The sequence below is a fragment of the Hypanus sabinus genome, chromosome 19, assembly GCF_030144855.1.
Source record: "Hypanus sabinus isolate sHypSab1 chromosome 19, sHypSab1.hap1, whole genome shotgun sequence".
Lineage (NCBI taxonomy): Eukaryota > Metazoa > Chordata > Chondrichthyes > Myliobatiformes > Dasyatidae > Hypanus > Hypanus sabinus.
In genome coordinates, this window is record NC_082724.1 from 1,120,707 (window position 1) to 1,143,058 (window position 22,352).

At 42.8% G+C, this 22,352-nt stretch overlaps 1 protein-coding gene across 3 annotated transcripts in view; it reads right to left on the bottom strand.

Moving 5' to 3' along the window:
* Positions 1 to 22,352, bottom strand: part of LOC132377650 (transcriptional regulator QRICH1-like) — a 69,674-nt gene that overhangs the window by 11,715 nt on the left and 35,607 nt on the right. For all 3 annotated transcript variants that reach the window (XM_059943846.1, XM_059943844.1, XM_059943845.1), the window contains 6 exons: positions 20,778 to 21,758; positions 15,911 to 16,082; positions 11,589 to 11,743; positions 8,054 to 8,168; positions 4,034 to 4,142; positions 2,150 to 2,301 (listed from right to left, as the gene is read on the bottom strand). In XM_059943846.1, the coding sequence (XP_059799829.1) occupies positions 2,150 to 2,301; positions 4,034 to 4,142; positions 8,054 to 8,168; positions 11,589 to 11,743; positions 15,911 to 16,082; positions 20,778 to 21,758 (1,684 nt within the window). The remainder of the gene's footprint in view (positions 1 to 2,149; positions 2,302 to 4,033; positions 4,143 to 8,053; positions 8,169 to 11,588; positions 11,744 to 15,910; positions 16,083 to 20,777; positions 21,759 to 22,352) is intronic.

Consider the following 22,352-nt stretch of genomic DNA (forward strand, 5'->3'; position numbering starts at 1 on the left):
ACCAACAATTCCATCAGCGTGCCTGGATTACAAGAGAGAGGAGCAGAGCAGGTTTCATTTACCAAGATTAATTCAGAATTGGGTTAGCGTTTCTTCTCTATGGAGCTGTGAATCTCTGAACCTGGCTGCAGACCAGATAGTTAATTGATGTTGCCCTTGTCCATCGATACATTTTGGAAAGTTAAACCAAGCCAGGACATAGTGACTGGTAGGGCCTTGGGGAGCGTTATAGAACAGAGAAACCAAGAGACACAAGTGGTGACACAGGCAAAAAGAATGGTGAAGATAGAGCTTGGCACATTTACCTTCATTCAGGTCACTGAGTACAAGAGTTGGGACATCATGTTGCAGCTGTACAAGACATTGGTGTGACTGCAGTTAACAGTATTGTGGGCAGACACACTACAAGAAGGAATTCACTTAGCAGGAAAGATTCACAAGGATGTCACCAGGATTGAAGGACTGAAGCTAGGACTGTTTTTCTTGGAATGGAGGAGGCTGAGGAGTGACCTTACAAGGTCATGAGGGGCCTAGATAAAGTGTATAGTCACTGTCTTTCCCCCAAGATATAGCAAATTTAGAGGGCATAGATTGAAGGTGAGGGAGAAAGATTTAAAGGCACCTGAGGGACAACTCCTCTCATACAGAGGATGGTGGGTATATGAAATGAGCTGCCAGTGAAAGTGGTAGAGGCAGGTGCACTAATAATATTTTAAAGATATTTGGATAGGTATATAAACATGAAATGCTTAGAGGGATACGAGCCAAATGCAGGAAAACTCAGGGCAACTTGCTGGAACTGGGTAAGTTGGGCCAAAAGGCCTGTAAAGCTCTATGACTGGTGGGACCAGCTCGAGATGCCTGATGGTCTACATCTATATCTTTGTGATTAGCAGCATCTCCTCCATGATCTCCATCAGCTTAGGTGCACCACAAGGCTGTGTACTTAGCCCTCCTGCTCTAATTGCTTTATACTTATGAAGCTCCAATGCCTTATTTAAGTTTGCTGATGCTGAATCAAAGGTGGTGACAAATTGGCATATAGGAGGGAGACTGAAAAATCAAGGAGCTGTTTATTCACTTCTGGAGGAGGAAACCAGAAGTTCCATGAGCCAGCTCTCATCAGGAGACCAGAGGTGAAGAGGGTCAGCAACTTTAAATTCCTCGGTGTTATCATTTTGGAGAACTTGTCTTGGGCTCAGCACACAAGTGCAATTACGGAGAAAACACAGCAGCACCTCTACTTCCTTAGTAATTTGTGAAGATTCAGCATGATATCTAAAACTTTGTTAAACTTCTAGTGATGTGTGGCAGAGAGTGCAAAACCATTTCCACCATTGAGCACATCTAAATGAAACATTATCGCAAAAAAGCAGTATCCACCATCAGTGACCCCACCACGCAGTTCGTGCTCTCTTCTTGCCACTGCCATCAGCGCACCAGGTTCAGGAACAGTTATCACCCCTCAACCATCAGGCTTTTGAACCAAAAGAGCACAACCTCTTTCAAATTCACTCACCCCATCAATGAACTGTTTCACAACCTCTAGACTCAAAGCATCCTCTCATCATGTGTTTTATTATTGTATTTGCAGTTTGTCTATTGCACACTGACTGTTTGTCCTTCTTGTTGAGTGCAGTCTTTCATTCATTTTATTGAATTTCTTGAACTGAGTATGACCACAAGAAAATAAACCTCAGCGTTGTATATGGTGACACAAGTACTTTTGAGTGTAAATTTACTTTGACTTTGAGTTCTGCGACCATTCTTAATAAACTAGGAACTGTCAGCCTTGTGTGCATCTTGTGTAAATGTCTCCCTTTAGAGCTGGAAGTACTTTCTCCAGAGTTTCAGAGATTCACCCCCTTGTTGCATATGCAATCTCTGGGATGAAGCAAAACCATGAACAAAGTACTAACAAGTAATGAACAAGTAACAGATTTAAACTACCAAACCAGTGTGTTTCAAATGCCCAGTTTTCCAGCTGCACAACCATTTATGCTTAGCATTTACTGAGATTTAGGAACTAATTTTGGAAACCAAACATCCAATCTTTGTTGTGTAAACGTGGAGGACTCCCAGGGAGGGAATTGTCAGGAAAACTGCTTCCCAATGACATACAAATAGTTTGAGACAGGTAGGTGCTGACCTTTCTGACCAGTCTGATGGAGACCCAATGCTTTCAGATAACGAATACTTGTGCTTTTGTCCTTGGGATTGACTGGGTTCTTTTTTGTCTGTCGAACCACCTTTGAGAAGGCCAGTTTCATGTGCTGTTCCACACTCTTCAATAGGAAGTACCTGAACAAAGAGAACAAGACGAAATTTTGCTATACATAGAAACAGAAAACCTACAGCACAATACAGGTCCTTTGGCCCACAAAGTTGTGCCGAACATGTCCCTACCTCAGAAACTACTAGGTTTACCTATCGTCCTCTATTTTACTAAGCTCCATGTACCCGTCTAAAAGTCTCTTAAAAGACACTATTGTATCCGCCTGCACCACTGTTGCCGGCAGCCCATTCCACGCACTCACCACCCAAAGTAAAAAATTTACCCCTGACATTTCCTCTGTACCTACTTCCCAGCACCTTAAACCTATGTCTTCTCGTGGCAACCATTTCAGCTCTGGGGAAAAAAGCCTCTGATCAATGCCTCTTATCATCTTATACACCTCTATCAGGTCACCTCTCATCCTCCTTCACTCCGAGAAAAGGCTGAGTTCACTCAACCTGATCTCATAAGGCATGTTCTCCAATCCAGGCAACATCCCTGTAAATCTCCTCTGCACCCTTTCTGAGGTTTCCACGTCCTTCCTATAGTGAGGCGACCAGAACTGAGCGCAGTACTCCAAGTGGGGTCTGACCAGGGTCCTATATAGCTGCAACATTATTTCTCTGCTTCTAAACTCAATCCCATGGTTGATGAAGGCCAATACACCACAGCCTTCTTGACCACACAGTCAACCTGCTTTCAGCGTCCTATGGACTTGGACCCCAAGATCCCTCTGATCCTCCACACTGCCAAGAATCTTACCATTAATACTATATTCTGCCATTCCTACATACTTGTTCTTTGCAAACCATGCACAAGGACACTGCACCCCTCTGTATTTGGATAAACTTTATTTGTGCTGCCAAAGTGGATAATATCACATTTCCTACAGTATACACCATTTGAGGGACCTCTGCACACTCACTTCACCCATTTCTCTTTACAGCCTCCTTATGCCGTCTTCACAATTCACTTTCCTATTGATTTACCAGTCTTTTGTGATGTCCACAGCTAAACCTTCAGCTCTTCTCATCCATATTATTTATAGAAATTGTAAAACCGAGACCCCACCACCAGCCCCATGCCTACCCACACCAACATGGTACCAAAGAGCCTGGGAATTTTCTGTTCCACTATAACTGTTGCCAGGTTTTTAAATGACTAATAGAAATGTGAGCGGACATCTGCTTGTTCCTCTTCACCCACAACATGTCTCTTAGAGTCATAGTGTTACTTCTTCAAAAAGCTCTAATAAATTGGTTGGAAACTATTCCTTTTCTCAAAGCCATCTAACTTTGCTGATTAACCTGAACTTTGAAATGCTGTGCATTAACTTTTTAAAATCATTTTTGCCTAAAAAAGTTGACCACATCAGCCTGAATATTGCAGATTTGGTTCTGCCATTCATGTGGGATAAATTCTAAACTTTAAAACCAATAGGTTTATATCCATTTTTGCTTTCCCTTCCACTCCCTTTTCAAATGAAGGACTTACATTTATTATTTTTTAAAATTTAATGGAGCTTCCCCTCTATGTGGAGGTGAGAATTATTTTAGCTCCGCACCAAAACATAGGAGACAAAACTGAAGCATACTTCCCAGTGTGAAGCAGATACACTTTTCCCAAACGCACATGGGATCATGCTATCCGTAATTGTTTGCACAAGAATATGGTATATTCATGGCATCAGCTTTATAACATATAAATGCAAACCATAAATGCAAACAGACACTGAATAGCAGCATTGGTGGTACTCACTTGGTGTTGAAGAACATGAGGGTTGTGAGGAGAGTGGAAGGTGAGTGAGCCCCGAGCTGTTTGCATTCCCACAGCATCTCCTCAGTGATGTGACTGGGGATGATGTAACCTATTAAACAATACATCACATTATAAATGTTACATGACTAGATACTAGCTATTTAGTAAGTACTTCCGAGAGCCTCTGGCTAAGTTGGGAACATCAATGCCATCTTGGGAACCAGAGCTAAGATTTTCTGAGAGCAAGTTACTCAGCAAGAGGGACAGTTAACCTGATCAGAACTCAGCAATGGTAGTCAATGTAAAACAAGCTTCCCATGTCCCAATCAGCTCATCTGCCATCTAGATGTTTTCGTTTCTTTTTTATTAATTTTTTTTTAATAAGTTTCTACAGGACATAATGTCTCTAAGCCATTGAGCATGAGTGGGTGGGGCAACATCTCTTCACCCAAGAACTAAACGTCTAGCCAAAAGAGATGAAAAAGATAATGTTTGACGTTTAGTCGGACTCAAATGCATGTCAACTTCACCTAAGGTGCCAAAAAGAGCAAAGGGTTAGGTTCTAAATGGCAATTAAGAATATGGGATAAAGTTAAACATCCCTCCAAAATTTCTCCAAACTAGGATATATGAATAAGAGAAACCTCGCCCCCTTTACACTTATCAAAAGGGACTAATATCAGGATAGAACCGCGATAATTTAGTTTTAAACCTATGAGCCATATGTACAACCTTGAACTGAAAAAGGCACATAAAGAGGTTGAGTTAACTGATTTAAGAATTGAATCCCAAGCCTCATCGGACAGAGAAATATTTAAATCACGCTCCCAGACAGTTCTGATTTTATCAAAGGGGACATGCCTCAAGGTCACTAACCTATCGCGAATGGTAGATATTAAACCTTTGCCCAATGGGTTTATACAAAGAAACAAGACCACAACGTTTTTCTCGGGCATCTCAAGAAAGTTTGATATTAAAGGGCAAGTAGAATGTCTTATTTGAAGATATCTAAAGAAATGAGTATTTAGTAGGTTAAACTTTGCAGAGTTGTTCAAAAGTTGCAGAACGATTATCAATGAAAAGATCTTCAATGCACCTAATGCCCTTTCTGTACCAGTCATGAAATGTTAAGTCTTGCATAGGAGGTCAAAAAAGATGGTTATGTAAAATAGGACTAGAAAGAGAGAAACCGTGAAGGCCATTACATCTTCTGAACTGAGCCCTTATTCTCAAAGAACATCTAACAAGAGGACTAACAATTAGTCTAGGCAAATGACAAGGAAGTGCAGATCCAAGAAGTGCAGAAATGGAAAAATCCTCACTAGGGTTCAACTCCATTGCCACCCATTTTGGGCAGTCAGGCTGATTATGAAAGAAAGTCCAAAAAGTAAGACAGCATATGTTGGCTGACCAGTAATATAAACAAAAATTGGGCAAGGCCAGACCAGCTTCCTTTTTAGGTTTTTGAAGGTGAACTTTAAGTCTGGAATGTTTGCCCTTCCAGAGATAGGATGAAACAATAGAATCTAATGAATCAAAAAAGCTTTAGAAATAAAAAATTGGTAAAGGTTGAAGTATAAAAATTTAGGCAGGATATACATTTTAACATCTAGCTGTTTTCTAAACTTTTCAAAAGTACAAATAATAGGAAGTAGAGTGCACATAAAAGCTTAAAACCAAAAGTTTAACAAAACTTAAATCAGTGAGGCAAACTGGCCAGTTTTAATGCATGAATTAAAAGACGATTTATAAGCAGGCAGGTGAATTAATTTCACAAATAGAATTGAATGGGGCAATTCAACAGTGATTGCAGGGATGTAGTTGCAAAGTGACCAAGATCAAGAATGTTCCTGGATGGTTAACTTTAGAAGAGAGATAAAATGGAAGACATAGTTGGGAACCGAGGATCTGATAGTCAGGTGGTCTTTCTGGAAAAGTATATTTTCATCCAAAGACAGAAAATGATTTAGTTTATGTGAAACCAGACTGCGGACGACTGGTGACAGGACAAGTGAGTGAGGAGTAATACTAAATGCTGGGGCAGTAAGCCCACAATGGTGTGGAGGACTGGTGACAGGAGAGTGAGGGGTAACATTAAATGCTTTGGTAGTAAGTCAGCAAATATTAACATTCAGGAATAACGAGAGAGGGATCAGGACCATTCAAGGATAGAGGAGGAAGCATGCTTGGAGGCAGAGGATGTGGGCAAGGTCCTAAACAAGTATAGCACAAGGACCACAGTCAGTGCACCTAGAGTTCAGGTCCTGTCAGCAGCTAGCCCTGGGGATGATATCAAAGATCAAAGACCAAAGGTTAAAGGAAGTTGAAACCCAACTGCCAAAGCCTGGAGATCTGTCCTGGAGCTGAAGGACTGCCCATGATTATGGGTGGGTGGGTAATAACAGGACTTCCTTTTGTTGGTTGTGGTGTTCTGCTGAACATTGTGGGCATTTATGTCAACAGCTGCCTGAAAATGTCTGCACAGATAGACAGTGGTAAACACAGCACATGTACTTTCTTCATTAGCCAAGACACTGAATTCAAGAGTCAGGAAGTTACAATGCAGCTTTAAAAAATTGATTAAGCCTCATTACATTCAATTCTGGTAACCCTATTACAGGAAGTGCATAGAGGCTATTAATATAGCCATATAACAATCACAGCATGGAAACAGGCCATCTCGGCCCTCCTAGTCCGTGCCGAACTCTTAATCTCACCTAGTCCCACCTACCCACACTCAGCCCATAACCCTCCACTCCTTTCTTGTCCATATACTTATCCAATTTTACCTTAAATGACACAACTGAACTGGCCTCTACTACTTCTACAGGAAGCTCATTCCACACAGCTATCACTCTGAGTAAAGAAATACCCCCTCATGTTTCCCTTAAACTTTTGCCCCCTAACTCTCAAATCATGTCCTCTCGTTTGAATCTCCCCTACTCTCAATGGAAACAGCCTATTCACATCAACTCTATCTATCCCTCTCAAAATTTTAAATACCTTGATCAAATCCCCCCTCAACCTTCTACGCTCCAATGAATAGAGACCTAACTTGTTCAACCTTTCTCTGTAACTTAAGTGCTGAAACCCAGGTAACATCCTAGTAAATCGTCTCTGCACTCTCTCTAATTTATTGATATCTTTCCTATAATTCGGTGACCAGAACTGTACACAATATTCCAAATTTGGCCTAACCAATGCCTTGTACAATTTTAACATTACATCCCAACTTCTGTACTCAATGCTCTGATATAAAGGCCAGCGTTCCAAAAGCCGCCTTCACCACCTTATCTACATGAGACTCCACCTTCAGGGAACTATGCACTGTTATTCCTAGATCTCTCTGCATTCCTCAATGCCCTACCATTTACCCTGTATGTTCTTTGGAGAGCACAGAGAAAAATTACCAGGATGCTGCCTAGATTAGAGAGCATGTGCTTATTAGGAGAGATTACAAACTTGGATTGTTTTCTTTGGAGAAGCAGATCCCAAGGGGAGACCTTGTAGATATTTATAAGATTACTAAGGTTATAAAACAGCTAAAAAAAAAATCACTTACAGAATTCACAAAAACACCAAACATTGAGTATTGAGTAAAATTCACTCTTATGTAAATTTATTTTCACAAATGTACAAGAACTGGTTTGCAAAGAGCAATGATTGCAGGCTGCCAGTTCACAGCAGGAAGCCACTTAAGGGATTTGCTTTGGCAACTGACAAGGCAATCTCTTCTATTGACAATTATACAACAATACTTTATCCAGCAATGGAACAGCTGCAAGTCAATCTAGTAATTAAAATTACAACCTTTTCTCTTCTACCTACAATTAGAATTTCCTTGCCTGTCATCTGTACACCCACTGGAGAAGAGGGATCATGTTACAGAAAATTTCTGTTAGAACACAGCCCCTCCATGTCACAGCAATACACTATTATTTCAAGGGACAACCATTTTCTAAAAATAAGGCAACGGTTAAACACATGTGGCTGTAGTGAAGAACCTACAGCATCACTTACCCAGAGAGCTGACCTGAGGTTGCCAGTCCTTTAACACTTCCTGTAGTTTTTCAGTGAACTTTGTATAGTAGATATCTGAAAATATATCATCTACTCTGCCATTTTCAAATAGATACTGCAAAAAAGTTAGAGAAATTTTCAATTTAACATTAAATCAGGTATTGAATCTCTGCAAATGATGGAAAGTTGAAACAAAAAGCAGCAAGCACCCAGCAAGTCAGGCACAAAGAAACTGGTTGACAATTTATTTTATTTTTTGGAGATACAGTGTAAAATGGGCCCTTCTGGCCCATCAAGCCACTCTACCCAGAATCCCCCAATTTAATCCTAGCCCACTCATGGAACAATTTATAATAACCAATTAACCAGCCAACCGGTACATCTTTTGATTGTGGGAGGAAACTGGAGCACCAGGAGGAAACCCATACAGTCACAGGGAGAATGCACAAACTCCTTACAAGCAGCTGCGGGAATTGAGCCTGCGTTGCCCGTACTGTAGACTACCATGCTAACCACTACACTACTGTGCTCCCCAAGTATGATGTGTATACAGCTGAAGAGTTCATTAAGCAGCCAAGTTTTTCCCCTTCACAGGCACCGACTGCCCCCACCAAATAGATCCATCAACTTACAACTTTGTTTTCACAAAGGAATAAATGATTGTGCGCAATAAAAACAGAATACTCAGCAGGTTCTGTAGAGAGAGAAACAGCTGTTATTTCAGGAGAACTGGAGAAGTGAGAAAACAAGATGCAGAGGACAGGAAAACAGGAAGTAACTGCAATAGGATGCAGACTATTGTCCAGCTGACAACTGGCTTTAGTGCCAATGAGATTTAGGCTTTAGATGTTTCAGAAAGGACAGGGAGGGAGGCAAAAGAGTTGGGGGCAGCTGCAGAAAAGGAGAAAGTCATGGAGATTGTCTACTGAGTCTAGAAGTTAGAAACAGGAAGGGGTCAATAACTCTTCTGGGTGTTTTTATATACACACACACACAAAATAGTAACAAGGACATCAAGGAGTAGATAAGCAGACATTCTGAAAAGGTAATAATAATAATAATAGGGTTGTCGTGGTGGGAGATTATAATTTCCCAAATATTGATTGGTACCTCCCTAGAGCAAGGGGTTTAGATGGGGTGGAGTTTGTTAGGTAATATGTAGATAAGTAACAAGGAGAGGCTGTATTTGATCTGGTATTGGGAAATGAAGCTGGTCAGGTGTCAGGTCTCTCAGTGGGAGAGCATTTTAGACACAGTGATCACAATTCTATCTCCTTTACCATAGCATTGGAGAGATACAAGAACAAACAAGTTAGGAAAGCATTTAAGCGGAGTAAGGGGAAATATGAAACTAACAGGCAGGAACTTGGAAGCATAAACTGGGAACAGATGTTCTCAGGGAAATGTACAGCAGAAATGTGGCAAATGTTCAGGGGATATTTGCATGGTGTTCTGCATAGGCACGTTCAATGAGACAGGGAAATGACAGCAGGGTACAGAAACCATGGTGTACCAAGGCAGTTGAAAATCTAGTCAAGAAGAAAAGCTTACAAAAGGTTAAAAAAAATTAGTTAATGATAGAGATCTAGAAGATTATAGGCTAGCAGGAAGGAACTTAAGAATGAAATTAGGAGAGCCAGAAGAGGCCATGAAAAGGCCTTGGTGGACAGGATTAAGGAAAACACCAAGGCATTCTACAAGTATGTGAAGCTCAAGAGGATAAGGTGTGACAGAATAGGACCAATCAAGTGTGACAGTGGAATAGTGCGTATGAAACCAGAGGTACTTCGTGGATACTTTACTTCAGTAATCACTATGGAAAAGGATCTTGGCAATTGTAGGGATGACTTACAGCGGTCTGAATAGCTTGTGCATATAGATATTAAGAAAGGGGATGTGCTAGAGCTTTTGGAAAGCATCAAGTTGGACAAGTCTCCAGGACTGGATGAGATGTACCCCAGGCTACTGTGGGAGGAGAGAAAGGAGACTGCCAAGCTTCTGGCAATGATCTTTGCATCAATGGAGATGGGAGAGGTTCTGGAGGATTGGAGGGTTGCAAATGTTGTCTCCTTATTCAAGAAAAGGAGTAGAGATAGCCCAATAAATTACAGACCAGTGAGTCTTACTTCAGTGGTTGGAGAGTTGGAGAAGATCCTGAAAGGCAAGATTTACGAACATTTGGAGAGGTATAGTATGGAGGGATGGGTTTGTAAATTTGCTAAATGACACAAAGGTTGGGGTTGTTGTGGATAGTGTGGAGGGCTGTCAGAGGTTATAGCAGGGCACTGATAGGATGCAAAACTGGGCTGAGAAGTGGCATATAGAGTTCAACACATGTAAGTGGGAGGTGGTTCATTTTGGTAGGTCAAATATGATGGCAGAATATAGTATTAATGGCAAGACTCTTGGCAGTGTAGAGGATCAGAAGGATCTTGGGTTCTGTGTCCATAGGACGCTCAAAGCAGCTACTCAGGTTGACTCTGTGGTTAAGGAGGAATACGGTGCACTGGCCTTAATCAACCATGGGATTTGAGTTCAAGAGCTGAGAGGCAATGTTACAGCTGTACAGGAACCTGGTCAGACCCCACTTGGAGTACTGTGCTCAGTTCTGGTTGCCTCACTACAGGAAGGACGTGGAAACCATAGAAAGGGTGCAGAGGAGATTTACAAGGATGTTGCCTCAATTGGGAATAGGTTGAGTGAACTTGGCCTTTTCTCCTTGGAGTGATGAAAGACGAGAGGTGACCTGATAGAGGTGTCCAAGAATTGATATGAACAGCATTGATCGCATGGATAGTCAGAGGCTTTTCCCCAGGAATGAAATGGCCAACACCAGAGGGCACAGTTTTAAAATACTTGGAAGAAGGTACAGCGGAGATGTCGGGAGAATGTTTGTTTTTAAATACACAGAGTGATGAGTGTGTGGAATGAGCTGCTGGTGACTGTGGTGCAGGCGGATACAATAGGGTCTTTTAAGAGACTCCTGGATAGGTACATGGAGCTTAGAAAAACAGAGGGCTATGGGTAACCCTAGGTAATTTCTAAAATAAGTACATGTTTGGCACAGCATTATGGGCTGAGGGGCCTGTACTATGCTGCAGGTTTTCTATGTTTCTGTGAGAGAGGAGAGAAGTTGTTGGAAATATACAATTGGTGAGATAGCATCTGGAGAGAGGAATGGACAGATATTACAGGTGGATTACCAATTCCAACATACCAGAAGGGATGATTATCCAAAACTGTTTAATTCAGTGGACACTACAGGCCCAGATTCATTAGCTGGACACTCAACCACTTGTTGACACACTTCTCCCACTCTACACAACTAAACTCACTTTTCTCAGTATTCTACTTTTGACAGACTGTTTCTCTCTACCAACAAATGCCCAGTATTTCCAGCTTTTTCTACTGCATTTCCCCCCAAATCTCAACTTCTGTAGTATTTTATTTACTTCAATAGGTTACATGAAAACAGACTGCACACAGTGAGATCAGGCTTGCTTGAAATTTTGACCTATTTACTCAATCTTCATACCTTTTGAATGCAGAGACAGATATAGTAGAGCATGTCTGGATCATAGGCATCCCCCTCTGGGTTGCGGGCTTCTTTCAGCATCAGGCACAGTCCGTAGTTCAGTTCTGCCACCGCTGAGGACAGAAGGTTTTCCTGGAAGCGCAGTGGCTGGCGGCCTTGCCGAGAAAGAAGATAGCATCATCACTGGTGCACTGCATAAATGTACCTTCTCCAAATTTATTCTGTCAAAAGTAGCCTGTCCTTGGGACTGACCAACAGCAGGATATAATGGGAATGTACTACGAACATTATTCCTGTCTTCGGAAGTGAAAAATCTGGAAGGGGCAACTTTCTTCCCCCATAGAGGGTGGTGATATATTGGACGATCTGTATGAGGAACTCGCAGAGGTAGGTACGATTACAATATTTAGATATTGGATAGGTACATGGATAGGACAGGCTTAAGAGCAGGGGTTCCCAACCTTTTAAAAAAAAAAATGCCAAGGGGATCTGTGAATCCCAAGTTGGGACCCATTGGTTTAGAGGGATATAGGGATAAATTGCAGGCAAGTGGGATGAGATTGAGTGGACAACTTGGTCAAATTGGATCAGTTGGGCCGAAGGGCCGGATTCCAGTAAACCACAAGACAGAGGAGCAGAATTGTGCCATTTGGCCCATTGAGTGTGCTCTGCCATTCAATCATGGCTGATCCTTTATCCCCTCTTCAGCCCCACTTCCTGGCCTTCTCCCTGTAACCTTTGATGCCATGTCCAGTCAAGAACCTATCAATCTCTCCTTTAAAAACACCCAATGCCTGGCCTCCACAGTTGCCCGTGTTAACAAATTCACCACACCTGGCTAAATAAGTTTCTCCGCATCCGTTTCAAATGGATGCCCCTCTAGGCTCATCCTAGATTCTCCCACAATGGGGAACATCCTTTACACATCTGCTCTGTCTAGGCCTTTCAAATTTGAAAGGTTTCAATGAGATCTCCATTCATCTTTCTAAATTCCAGTGAGTACAGACCCAGAGCTATCAAACATTCCTTGTGTGATAACCCTTTCATTCCCAGAATCATCCTCATGAGCTTCCTCTGAATTCTCTCCAACCCCAGCACATCTTTTCTTTAATAAGGACCCCAAAACTGTTCACAATGATCAAGGTGATGCCTCACCAGTGCCTTATAAAGCCACAGCATCACATCCCTGCTCTTGTATTCTAGACCTTTGGAAATTTACCTTCCTCTGCACAGGGATTCCCAAGGCCCTCAGCAGCTCAGATTTTTGGGTTTTCTTCCTGCTTAGAAAATACTCTGCCCATTTATTTCTACTACCAAAGTGCATCACCATGCATTTTCCAACATTGTATTTCACTGGCCACTTTCTTGTCTACTAATCTGTCTAAGTCCTTCTGTAGCCTACCCGTTTCCTCAGCACTTCTGCTCCTCCACTAATTTTTGTATCATCTGCAAACAAGGCAACAAAGCCATCTATTTCATCATCTAAATCATTGATATACAGCACAAAAGGAAGTGGTCCCAGTACAGACCCCTGTGAAACACCACTAATCACAGGCAGCCAACCAGGAAAGGATCCTTTTATTCCACTCACTGCCTACTACCAATCAGCCAATGCTCTCACCACACCAGTAACTTTCCTGTAAAACCATGGGCTCTTAACTTGGTAAGCAGTTTCATGTGTGGCACCTTGTCAAAGGCCTTCTGAAAGTCCAAATATGCAATACCCACTGCATCCCCTTTATCTATGCTACAAAGAATTCTCCTCAAAGAATTCCAACAGGTTCATCAGGCAAGATTTCTCATGAAGGAAACTATGCTGATGTCGTCCCATCTTGTCCTGGGTCATTAAGTACTCCATAACCTCATCCTTAACAACTGACTGCAAAATCTTCCCAACCACTGAGGTCAGGCTTACTGGTCTATTAATTCCTTTCCGCTGCCTTCCTCCTTTCTTAAAGATTGGAGCATCATTTGCAATTTTCCAGTCCTCTGGCACCATGCCAGAGTCCAATTACCACCCTGGAGGTCCTGCTTCTCAGCTTTCTGCCCAGCTCTTGAATTCACTTTTCAGTACCTTGTTGCTTTTTCTTCCTTTGTCATCAGTACCAATATGTTCCACGACAAATAGCTGCTCTCCCTCTGCCTCCAAAATGCCATGGACATGATCCGAGACATCCCTGAACCTGGCACCTGTTCAGTAGTAGAAGAGACTAGGAACCGAGGCAACAGCCTTAAAATAAAAAGTCCTTTAATACTGAGATGGAGAACTTCTTCAGCCAGAGGGCAGTGAATATAAAGAATTTGTTGCCACCAAGACATAGGTGTATTTAAGGCAGAGATTCTTGATAGGTAAAGAGGTTCAGTATTACGGGGATGTGGTGAGAAAATGGGATTAAATGGCAGAGCTGACTAAATGGCCTAATTCTTACAGAGCGCAGGCTGACTGTGCTGTGCCCGAAGCATTTTCTATTTGGTTTATTTTAATCTCAGTTGCTCCCATTGTAATAACAATAGTTGAACAACATGCTTGACAGTTATGACAGTCATGCATACTAGCACTGTTTACTTTCATTGTGACTCAGGACTAACCCAACACATCAGTTACACAGAGCAGGTGAAATAATGTTTGAATAGAAGCACCACATAAAAAGGACTGCCCTGGCACATACCTGGAGAATTTAGAACCAAGCCACAAGCAGGTTTATTTGACCACCACAGAGTTAATATTTATTTTATCTGAAAACTATTTTGTCTTTACTACTTTTCCATTTCACCATTTCCTAATTTGAGGAAGCACCATCAATACTAAACTCTGCACCAACTGCACTGCTTATAACTTTATATATGAGTGAATCAAATACTATTACACCAAGTAACACATTGACCTGTGAACAAAGCAATACACAATGAACCAGAGGTGTAGAAAAAAGGAAGCAGATTCTCCAAGCCCTAGAGTACAGGTGCCCAAAACAAGAGCACATAGTTTTAGAGGGGGTATAAAGAATCACTCAGATGTGGTTGGAATCTGGGACTATTTGTCAGGGGGTAGTGAAGGTAGAGACTCTCACCATATGCAAGAACCCAGACAAGTAGCTGAACCGCTGAAGCAGAGATGGGTATAGACAATTATTAGTAAATGGGATAAATATAGGTGGGTACATGGTGGCTGGTGCAGACACCGAGCCATAGTCCTAACCCTAATGCAATGAAGAAAATGAACACATTCAGTGCGCATATCAGCGCTCAACTTAATCCTTAAATGTGATCACACATTCTTAGACAAACTTTTTCTAGAGAAAGAAAAACAGATTTCTGGAAGCAGTCCTTGCACACGAGACAACACTTCACCTGTGAATCTATTAGGATGGTCTAGTGTCTCCAGTGTTTCCAATGCTACACTGGTGAGACCAGACGCAAATTGGGGTACCACTTAGTCGAGCACATTTGTTCCATCTACCAAGAGAGGATTTTCCCAGGGGCCAAATATTTTAATTCCCAGACCAACATGTTGGTCCATAGCCTAATTTGCCATGATGAGGCCACTTCAAGGTGAAGGACCAACACCTCATTCTGTCTGGATAGCCTCCAATCTACCAAGCGAGGATTTTCCCAGGGGCCAAATATTTTAATTCCCAGACCAACATGTTGGTCCATAGCCTAATTTGCCATGATGAGGCCACTTCAAGGTGAAGGACCAACACCTCATTCTGTCTGGATAGCCTCCAATCTGATGGCATGATCACTGATTTCTCCTTCCAGTAAAAATTTCTCTTTCTATTCCCACTCAGGCTTCATACCTCTTCTCACCCACCTATCCCCTCCCCCCCCCCCATGCCCCACTCATCTCTCCTTATCAGATTCCTTCTCTCATCCTTTACCTTTCCCACCCACTTGGCTTCACTTCCTAGCTGGTCCTCCTATCCCCATCCCTGACCTTTTTATTCTGGCATCCTCCCCCTTTCTTTGCAGTCCTGTTGAAGGGTCCGAGCCCAAAACACCAACAGTTTATTCATTGCCATAGATGCTGAGTTCCTCCAGCATTTCGTGTGATGCTCTAGATTTCCAGCATCTGCAGATGCTCTTGGCTAGCAGATTTGTTTTAAGCGTTCTTGTACATCTCAGTATCTGATGGACGGAGTCACACTCTTCAATAGACCCCACTTCTAAACACCAGCTTTGACTGCATATATTTCTTCCCCCCCCACCCCCCCACTTCCTCATATTCTGGAATTGAAGTTAATCAAATCTCACAGCCCAGTACATTGATGCATTACCTACAGAGACATTCTTTAAACAGGTTATTCAGCTGTAACAGTACTTACGGCCAATGGGAGCTGGTCTGTTCTCAGAGTCCTTGTCAAACTCTGCATTCTTGGTCTCTGCCCAAGTTTTCCAAACGCCAAGGCCTTCCTCCGGTTTCAGAGTGTTTGGCAAAAGCATTTCTGAAGCTGCTGGAGGCTGAGGTTCCACTTCAGCCACCTGCACTGCTTGACCCTAGTGCCCAACAAAAACAAGACATTTCCAATGCTCTGACACCGTGAACAAGCACAAAAATATAAAAAGCCTAAACACAGGCGAGCAAACATAGGTGTGTGCTACATTTCATTCTGGAAAGCACTGAACAAATGTGGGGCCACTCTGGGGTTTAGCATGGTTTGCACTTCTTTATAAATTGACATTTTATAGAACACTTACAGCTTAGTTTTCCCACAAATAAAAAGTTACGGTAAACTTGGTTTGCAGAAGTTTGACATCAAGTCATGAGAAGGTAGCTTACTAAGTTTGTGTGTCTGTCAGTTTCATGCTAAGATAGACTGGCAAATGATACTTAAAAGGGTTGACGGTGGATATGCAATGGCAAGCATTTAAAGATCGCATGGATGAACTACAACAATTGTTCATTCCAGTTTGGCAAAAGAATAAACCAGGGAAGGTAGTGCACCCGTGGCTGACAAGGTAAATTAGGGATAGTATCAAGTCCAAAGAAGAAGCATATAAATTAGCAAAAAAAGTGGCACACCTGAAGGACTGGAAGAAATTCAGAGACCAGCAGAGGAGGACAAAGGGCTTAATTAGGAAAGGGAAAAAAGATTATGAGAGAAAGCTGGCAGGGAACATAAAAACTGACTAAAAGCTTTTACAGATACGTGAAAAGAAAAAGATTGGTCAAGACAAATGTAGGTCCTTTACAGTCAGAAACAGGTGAATTGATCATAGGGAACAAAGATATGGCAGACCAATTGACTAACTACTTTGGTTCTGTCTTCACTGAGGATGACATAAATAATCTTCTGGAAATAGTAAGGGACCGAGGGTCTAGAGAGATGAAGGAACTGAGGGAAATACATGTTAGTAGGGAAGTGGTGTTAGGTAAATTGAAGGGATTAAAGGCAGATAAATCCCAAGGGCCAGATGGTCTGCATCCCAGAGTGCTTAAGGAAGTAGCCCAAGAAATAGTGGATGCATTAGTGATAATTTTTCAAAACTCCTTAGATTCTAGATTAGTTCCTGAGGATTGGAGGGTGGCTAATGTAACCCCACATTTTAAAAAAAGGGAGAGAGAAACCTGGGAATTATAGACTGGTTAGTCTGACATCGGTGGTGGGGAAAATGCTAGAGCCGGTTATCAAAGATGTGGAATACAGCACATTTGGAAAGAGGTGAAATCATCGGACAAAGTCAGCATGGATTTGTGAAAGGAAAATCATGTCTGACGAATCTTAAAGAATTTTTTGAAGATGTAACTAGTAGAGTGGATAGGGGAGAGCCAGTGGATGTGGTATATTTAGATTTTCAAAAGGCTTTTGACAAGGTCCCACACAGGAGATTAGTGTGCAAACTTAAAGCACATGGTATTGGGGGTATGGTATTGATGTGGATAGAGAATTGGTTGGCAGACAGGAAGCAAAGAGTGGGAGTAAATGGGACCTTTTCAGAATGGCAGGCAGTGACTAGTGGGGTACCGCAAGGCTCAGTGCTGGGACCCCAGTTGTTTACGATATATATTAATGATATAGACGAGGGAATTAAATGCAGCATCCCCAAGTTTATGGATGACACGAAGCTGGGCGGCGGTGTTAGCTGTGAGGAGGATGCTAAGAGGATGCAGGGTGACTTTGATAGGTTAGGTGAGTGGGCAAATTCATGGCAGATGCAATTTAATGTGGATAAATGTGAGGTTATTCACTTTGGTTGCAAGAACAGGAAAACAGATTATTATCTGAATGGTGGCCGATTAGCAAAAGGGGAGGTTCAACAAGACCTGGGTGTCATTGTACACCAGTCATTGAAGGTGGGCATGCAGGTACAGCAGACGGTGAAAAAGGCAAATGGTATGTTGGCATTCATAGCAAAAGGATTTGAGTACAGGAGCAGGGAGGTTCTACTGCAATTGTACAAGGCCTTGGTGAGACCGCACCTAGAGTATTGTGTGCAGTTTTGGTCCCCTAATCTGAGGAAAGACATTCTTGCCATAGAGGGAGTACAAAGAAGGTTCACCAGATTGATTCCTGGGATGGCAGGACTTTCATATGAAGAAAGACTGGATCGACTAGGCTTATACTCACTGGAATTTAGAAGATTGATGGGGGGATCTTATTGAAACATATAAAATTGATGAAGGTAGTGCAGTGAATGTAGTGTATTTGGATTTCAGTAGGCATTTATAAGGTCCCCCATGCGAGGCTCCTTCAGAAAGTAATGAGACATGGGATCCAAGGAGACCTTGCTTTGTGGATCCAGAATTGGCTTGGCCACAGAAGGCAAAAGATGGTTGTGGGTGGTTCATATTCTGCATGGAGGACAGTGAGCAGTGTTGTTCTCCAAGGATCCGCTCTGGGACCCCTCCTCTGTGATTTTTATATAAGACCTGGATAAGAAGTAGAAGAATGGATTAGTAAATTTGCTGATGACACAAAAGTTGGTGGGTGTTGTGGATAGTCTGGCGGGTTGTTAGAAGTTACAGTGTGACATTAATAAGATGCAGAACTGGGCTGAGAAGTGGCAAATGGAGTTCAACCCAGATAGTGTGAAGTAGTTCATTTTGGTAGGTCAAATTTGAAGACAGAATATTAATGGTAAGACTCTTGGCAGTGTGAAGGATCAGCGAGATCTTGGGGTCCATGTCCATAAGACACTCAAAGCTGCTGCACTGGTTGACGGTGCTGTTAAGAAGGCGTATGGTGTATTGGCCTTCATCAACCATGAGACTGAGTTCAAAAGCCATTAGGTAATGTTACAGCATGCAAGACCTTAGCTAGACCACACTTGGGAGTACTGTGTTCAGTTCTGGTCACCTCACTACAGGAAACATGTGGATACTACAAAGAGCGCAGAGCAGATTTACAAGATTGTTGCCTGGATTGGAGCATGTACCTCATGAGAATAGGTTGCATGTACTTGACCTTTTCTCTATGGAGCAATGAAGGATGAGAGATGACCTGATAGAGGTGTGTAAGATGATGAGTGGCATTGATTGTGTAGATAGCCAGAGGTTTTTTCCCAGGACTGAAATGGCTAACACGAGGGGCTTAGTTTTAAGATGCTTCTAAGTAGGTACAAGGGGGATGTCACAGGGAAGATTTTCCCCGGAGAGTGGAGGGTACATGGAATGCACTGCCAGTGAAGGTGGGAGAAGCAGAAATAATAAGATATTTTAAGACACTTAGATAGGTACATGGAGTCTAAAAAAATAAAGGGCTATGCAGTAGGGAAATTCCAGGCAGCTTTTAGAGTAGCTGGTTGGCACATTGTGGGCCGAAGGGATTGTAACATGCTGTAGATTTTCTATGTTTCTATGATACCAACAAACCTCAATTAAATTAAGAGTTAGTAATTTTATGCAAGGTTGATTCTTGATATAAACAGATCTTTGGATTCAATTACTGCAAGGCTGAACTGGAAACTGGTGTCTCTACTACAATTGATGTGTTTAGTTATTTATCAGAAATTCTGAAATTTGATCTCTAATTATTTCCTTGCAAGGCCCTTTAAGCATGATATGAACGGTTAAAACACGAGCTATGGACTCACAATAGTGGGTTGGACTACAATAGCAAGGCTGCTTTGAACACAATCATTGGTCAAGCCCCGACTGGTATGCCATATCTAATTTTGGTCACAATAGTTTAGGTTCTAAAGAGGTCAGGGAGAAAATGACATGGAAAGGTTGCAAGGTGAGGGGTTTCACCTACAAGATTGGAGAGGTGAAAGGGGTTGTCCTGTTAGATCTGTTTGATGCCCACAAGGTCCTCACTGGCTAAAAGGGCATTTAGACAGAAGCTGCTTCCAACTATGGATGGTTCAAAGAACAGGGAATTTTCAAAGTTCTGAGCAAGACATGGAGAGGACTGGGAATACTTCAAGGGCAGTGAAGGTTAGTGATGAAAATGAGAAATACCTGGTGGTACAGTCAAGTCCCAGTGATTTCCTTTTCATTGTTATTGCTTCCTTAAATCTTTCCTCTTTAAGATAATCCACAAAATCTCTTAGTCACCTGTCTCAGTATCTCAACATCTGTGATGCAGGGTCTCAACTCAATAAAATGACGTATACCCTTTGCCTCCATAGATGCACTTGACCCACTGAGCTCAGAGTTCAGCATCTGCAGTCTGTTGTCTTCTCTAATTTCTCTTTTGTCGGTCAGAAGCAGAGTCATAGAGCACTACAGCAAAGAAACAGGCCCTTTGGCCCATCTAGATCATATCTATTATTCTGCTTAGTCCCATTGACTAGAACCTGGACCATAGCCCTTCATATCTCTCTAATCCACCCACGTATCCAAATTTCTCTTAAACACTGAAATCTCTCCTGCACCCACCACTTCTGCTGGTAGCTCTTACTGAGTGAAGTCCCCCCCCCCCCCCCCGTTCCCCTTAAACAATTCACCCTTAACCCATGACCTCGAGCTGTAGTCTCACCAAACATTCATGGAAAAATCTGCTTGCATTTGCCTCATCAATTCCCCTCAATTTTGTCTACTTCTATCAAGCTTCCCCTCATTTTCCTACACTACCAAAGGAAATTGGAGATGGCAAGTAGAGGGGCATGGGGCTGTGGTAAGATGTGTTACCGATTCAAGAAGCTGTAGCTGACTCCGCAGAGACCAGGAAGAAACGGGTGAGCAAGGTAATTACTCTCCTGCAGCCCATTATACACAGTCAGCTACGGCTCACTGTCACTCTGCCTTACCTGTAGTTGCTGTGGTGGCTGCTGCTGTTGCTGCGGCTGTTGTTGCTGTTGTTGCTGTGGGTCCCAGAGTTGTACAGACTGCGCCTGAGCCTGGTATGAACCTCCCACTGCCTGCACTGCCACTGGAATATGGATGTTCCCATTCATGAACTGTGCCGGAAAGATGGTGTTGGCCAGTGTGTGAACAACCTCCTCATGAGAGTTCTTCATTACAGAGGTCACCAGCTTATCTTTATCATCCTCCAGCTTCACAGCTGCCACAGTGGTGGGTGAGCCGCTGACGTGTACCACATTATAGGCCTCCTGAGGGATGGCAACGTGTGTGGGCGTTTGTTGCTGCTGGATATCAGTACGTGGTTGTGTGGAATACACGGGGATGGCCCACGTTTCCCCACTAGGACTTGTGATTGTACCAGCTGCAGTCGTATAGAGATGAGCACTGTCCACTGTCAGAAGGTCAGGCCTCAGAGACACATATCCTTGCTGCTGCCCCTGTGGAATAGTCAGCACTGTGGCTACCGGCTGCCCAGTAATGGTGTAAGACACAGTGATTGGCATGTCCACCTTGCGCTTCTTGACTGGCTGGAGTACGTTTGAAGTACTGGATCGCCTGTCCCCCTCACGGGGAGACCCCTGTGGCTGAGTTGGGGAGAGGGTACCCACTGTCTGAATCTGTATCTGCTGAGCTTGGCCAGAGACGAGCTGGGCTTGGATCTGCTGGTGCTGAATGTGCTCCTCGGAGATTTCCGATGTCTGCATTTGCTGGGAAGGCTGGATGTGCTGTACAGAGATCTGGGCAGCCTGCAGCTGCTGTGCCGTGTTGGGACTGTGCATGGTCTGAATCTGCTGTGAGGGCTGCTGTGGGGCAGCCACGGGCTGTGACTGCACCTGCACTGGAATCTGATCAGGCGATGGGTGCAGCTGGGGAGACAGCTGCTGTGTGGACACATGCTGCGGAGACTGCTGCACCTGAACCTGGACCTGCAAAGACCACAAAAGCACAGGCATTTTATAAAACAGCACTTCCCAATCTCATCCATGTCTATTTTTTTTAAAAAAACCAGGCCAGGGTAATAGTGGAGAAATAACAAGTCAAGTCACCGCACAGTAAAAATTTAAACAGCAGTTCTACAATGACCTTGATAACTTTGAAAGCTTTGTTTAATGATTAGCTCTTTTGGGTAATTCCACCCACTGGCAGAAAGAAAGAAAAAAATTGATTTGTGTGGTTAAACAGCACTGCCTGAAAGATTATAGAAGAGATTCAATCCAGTCTGAACCAGACCAATTTACAAACTGCAAAACACTGCAGGAACTCAATGTCAGGCCAAGCGAGAGCAAGACAGATGGAGAGCATCATGGAAGTTCCTCAGCTAAAGGCCCTGTTTCACTTCCAATTTTCTAAAACTGCCATCTCACAAAGGGCCCCTCCATTTCTGATCCAAAAGCATGTCCATCTGAACTAAATGACTAGTAGACTACTCAATGGAACCACCTTGGTCATGATGGCTACAATCTTGCTACTGAACACTTTCCAACTCCTCTGCAGCGCTGAGAAGAGGAAAATGGAAAGCA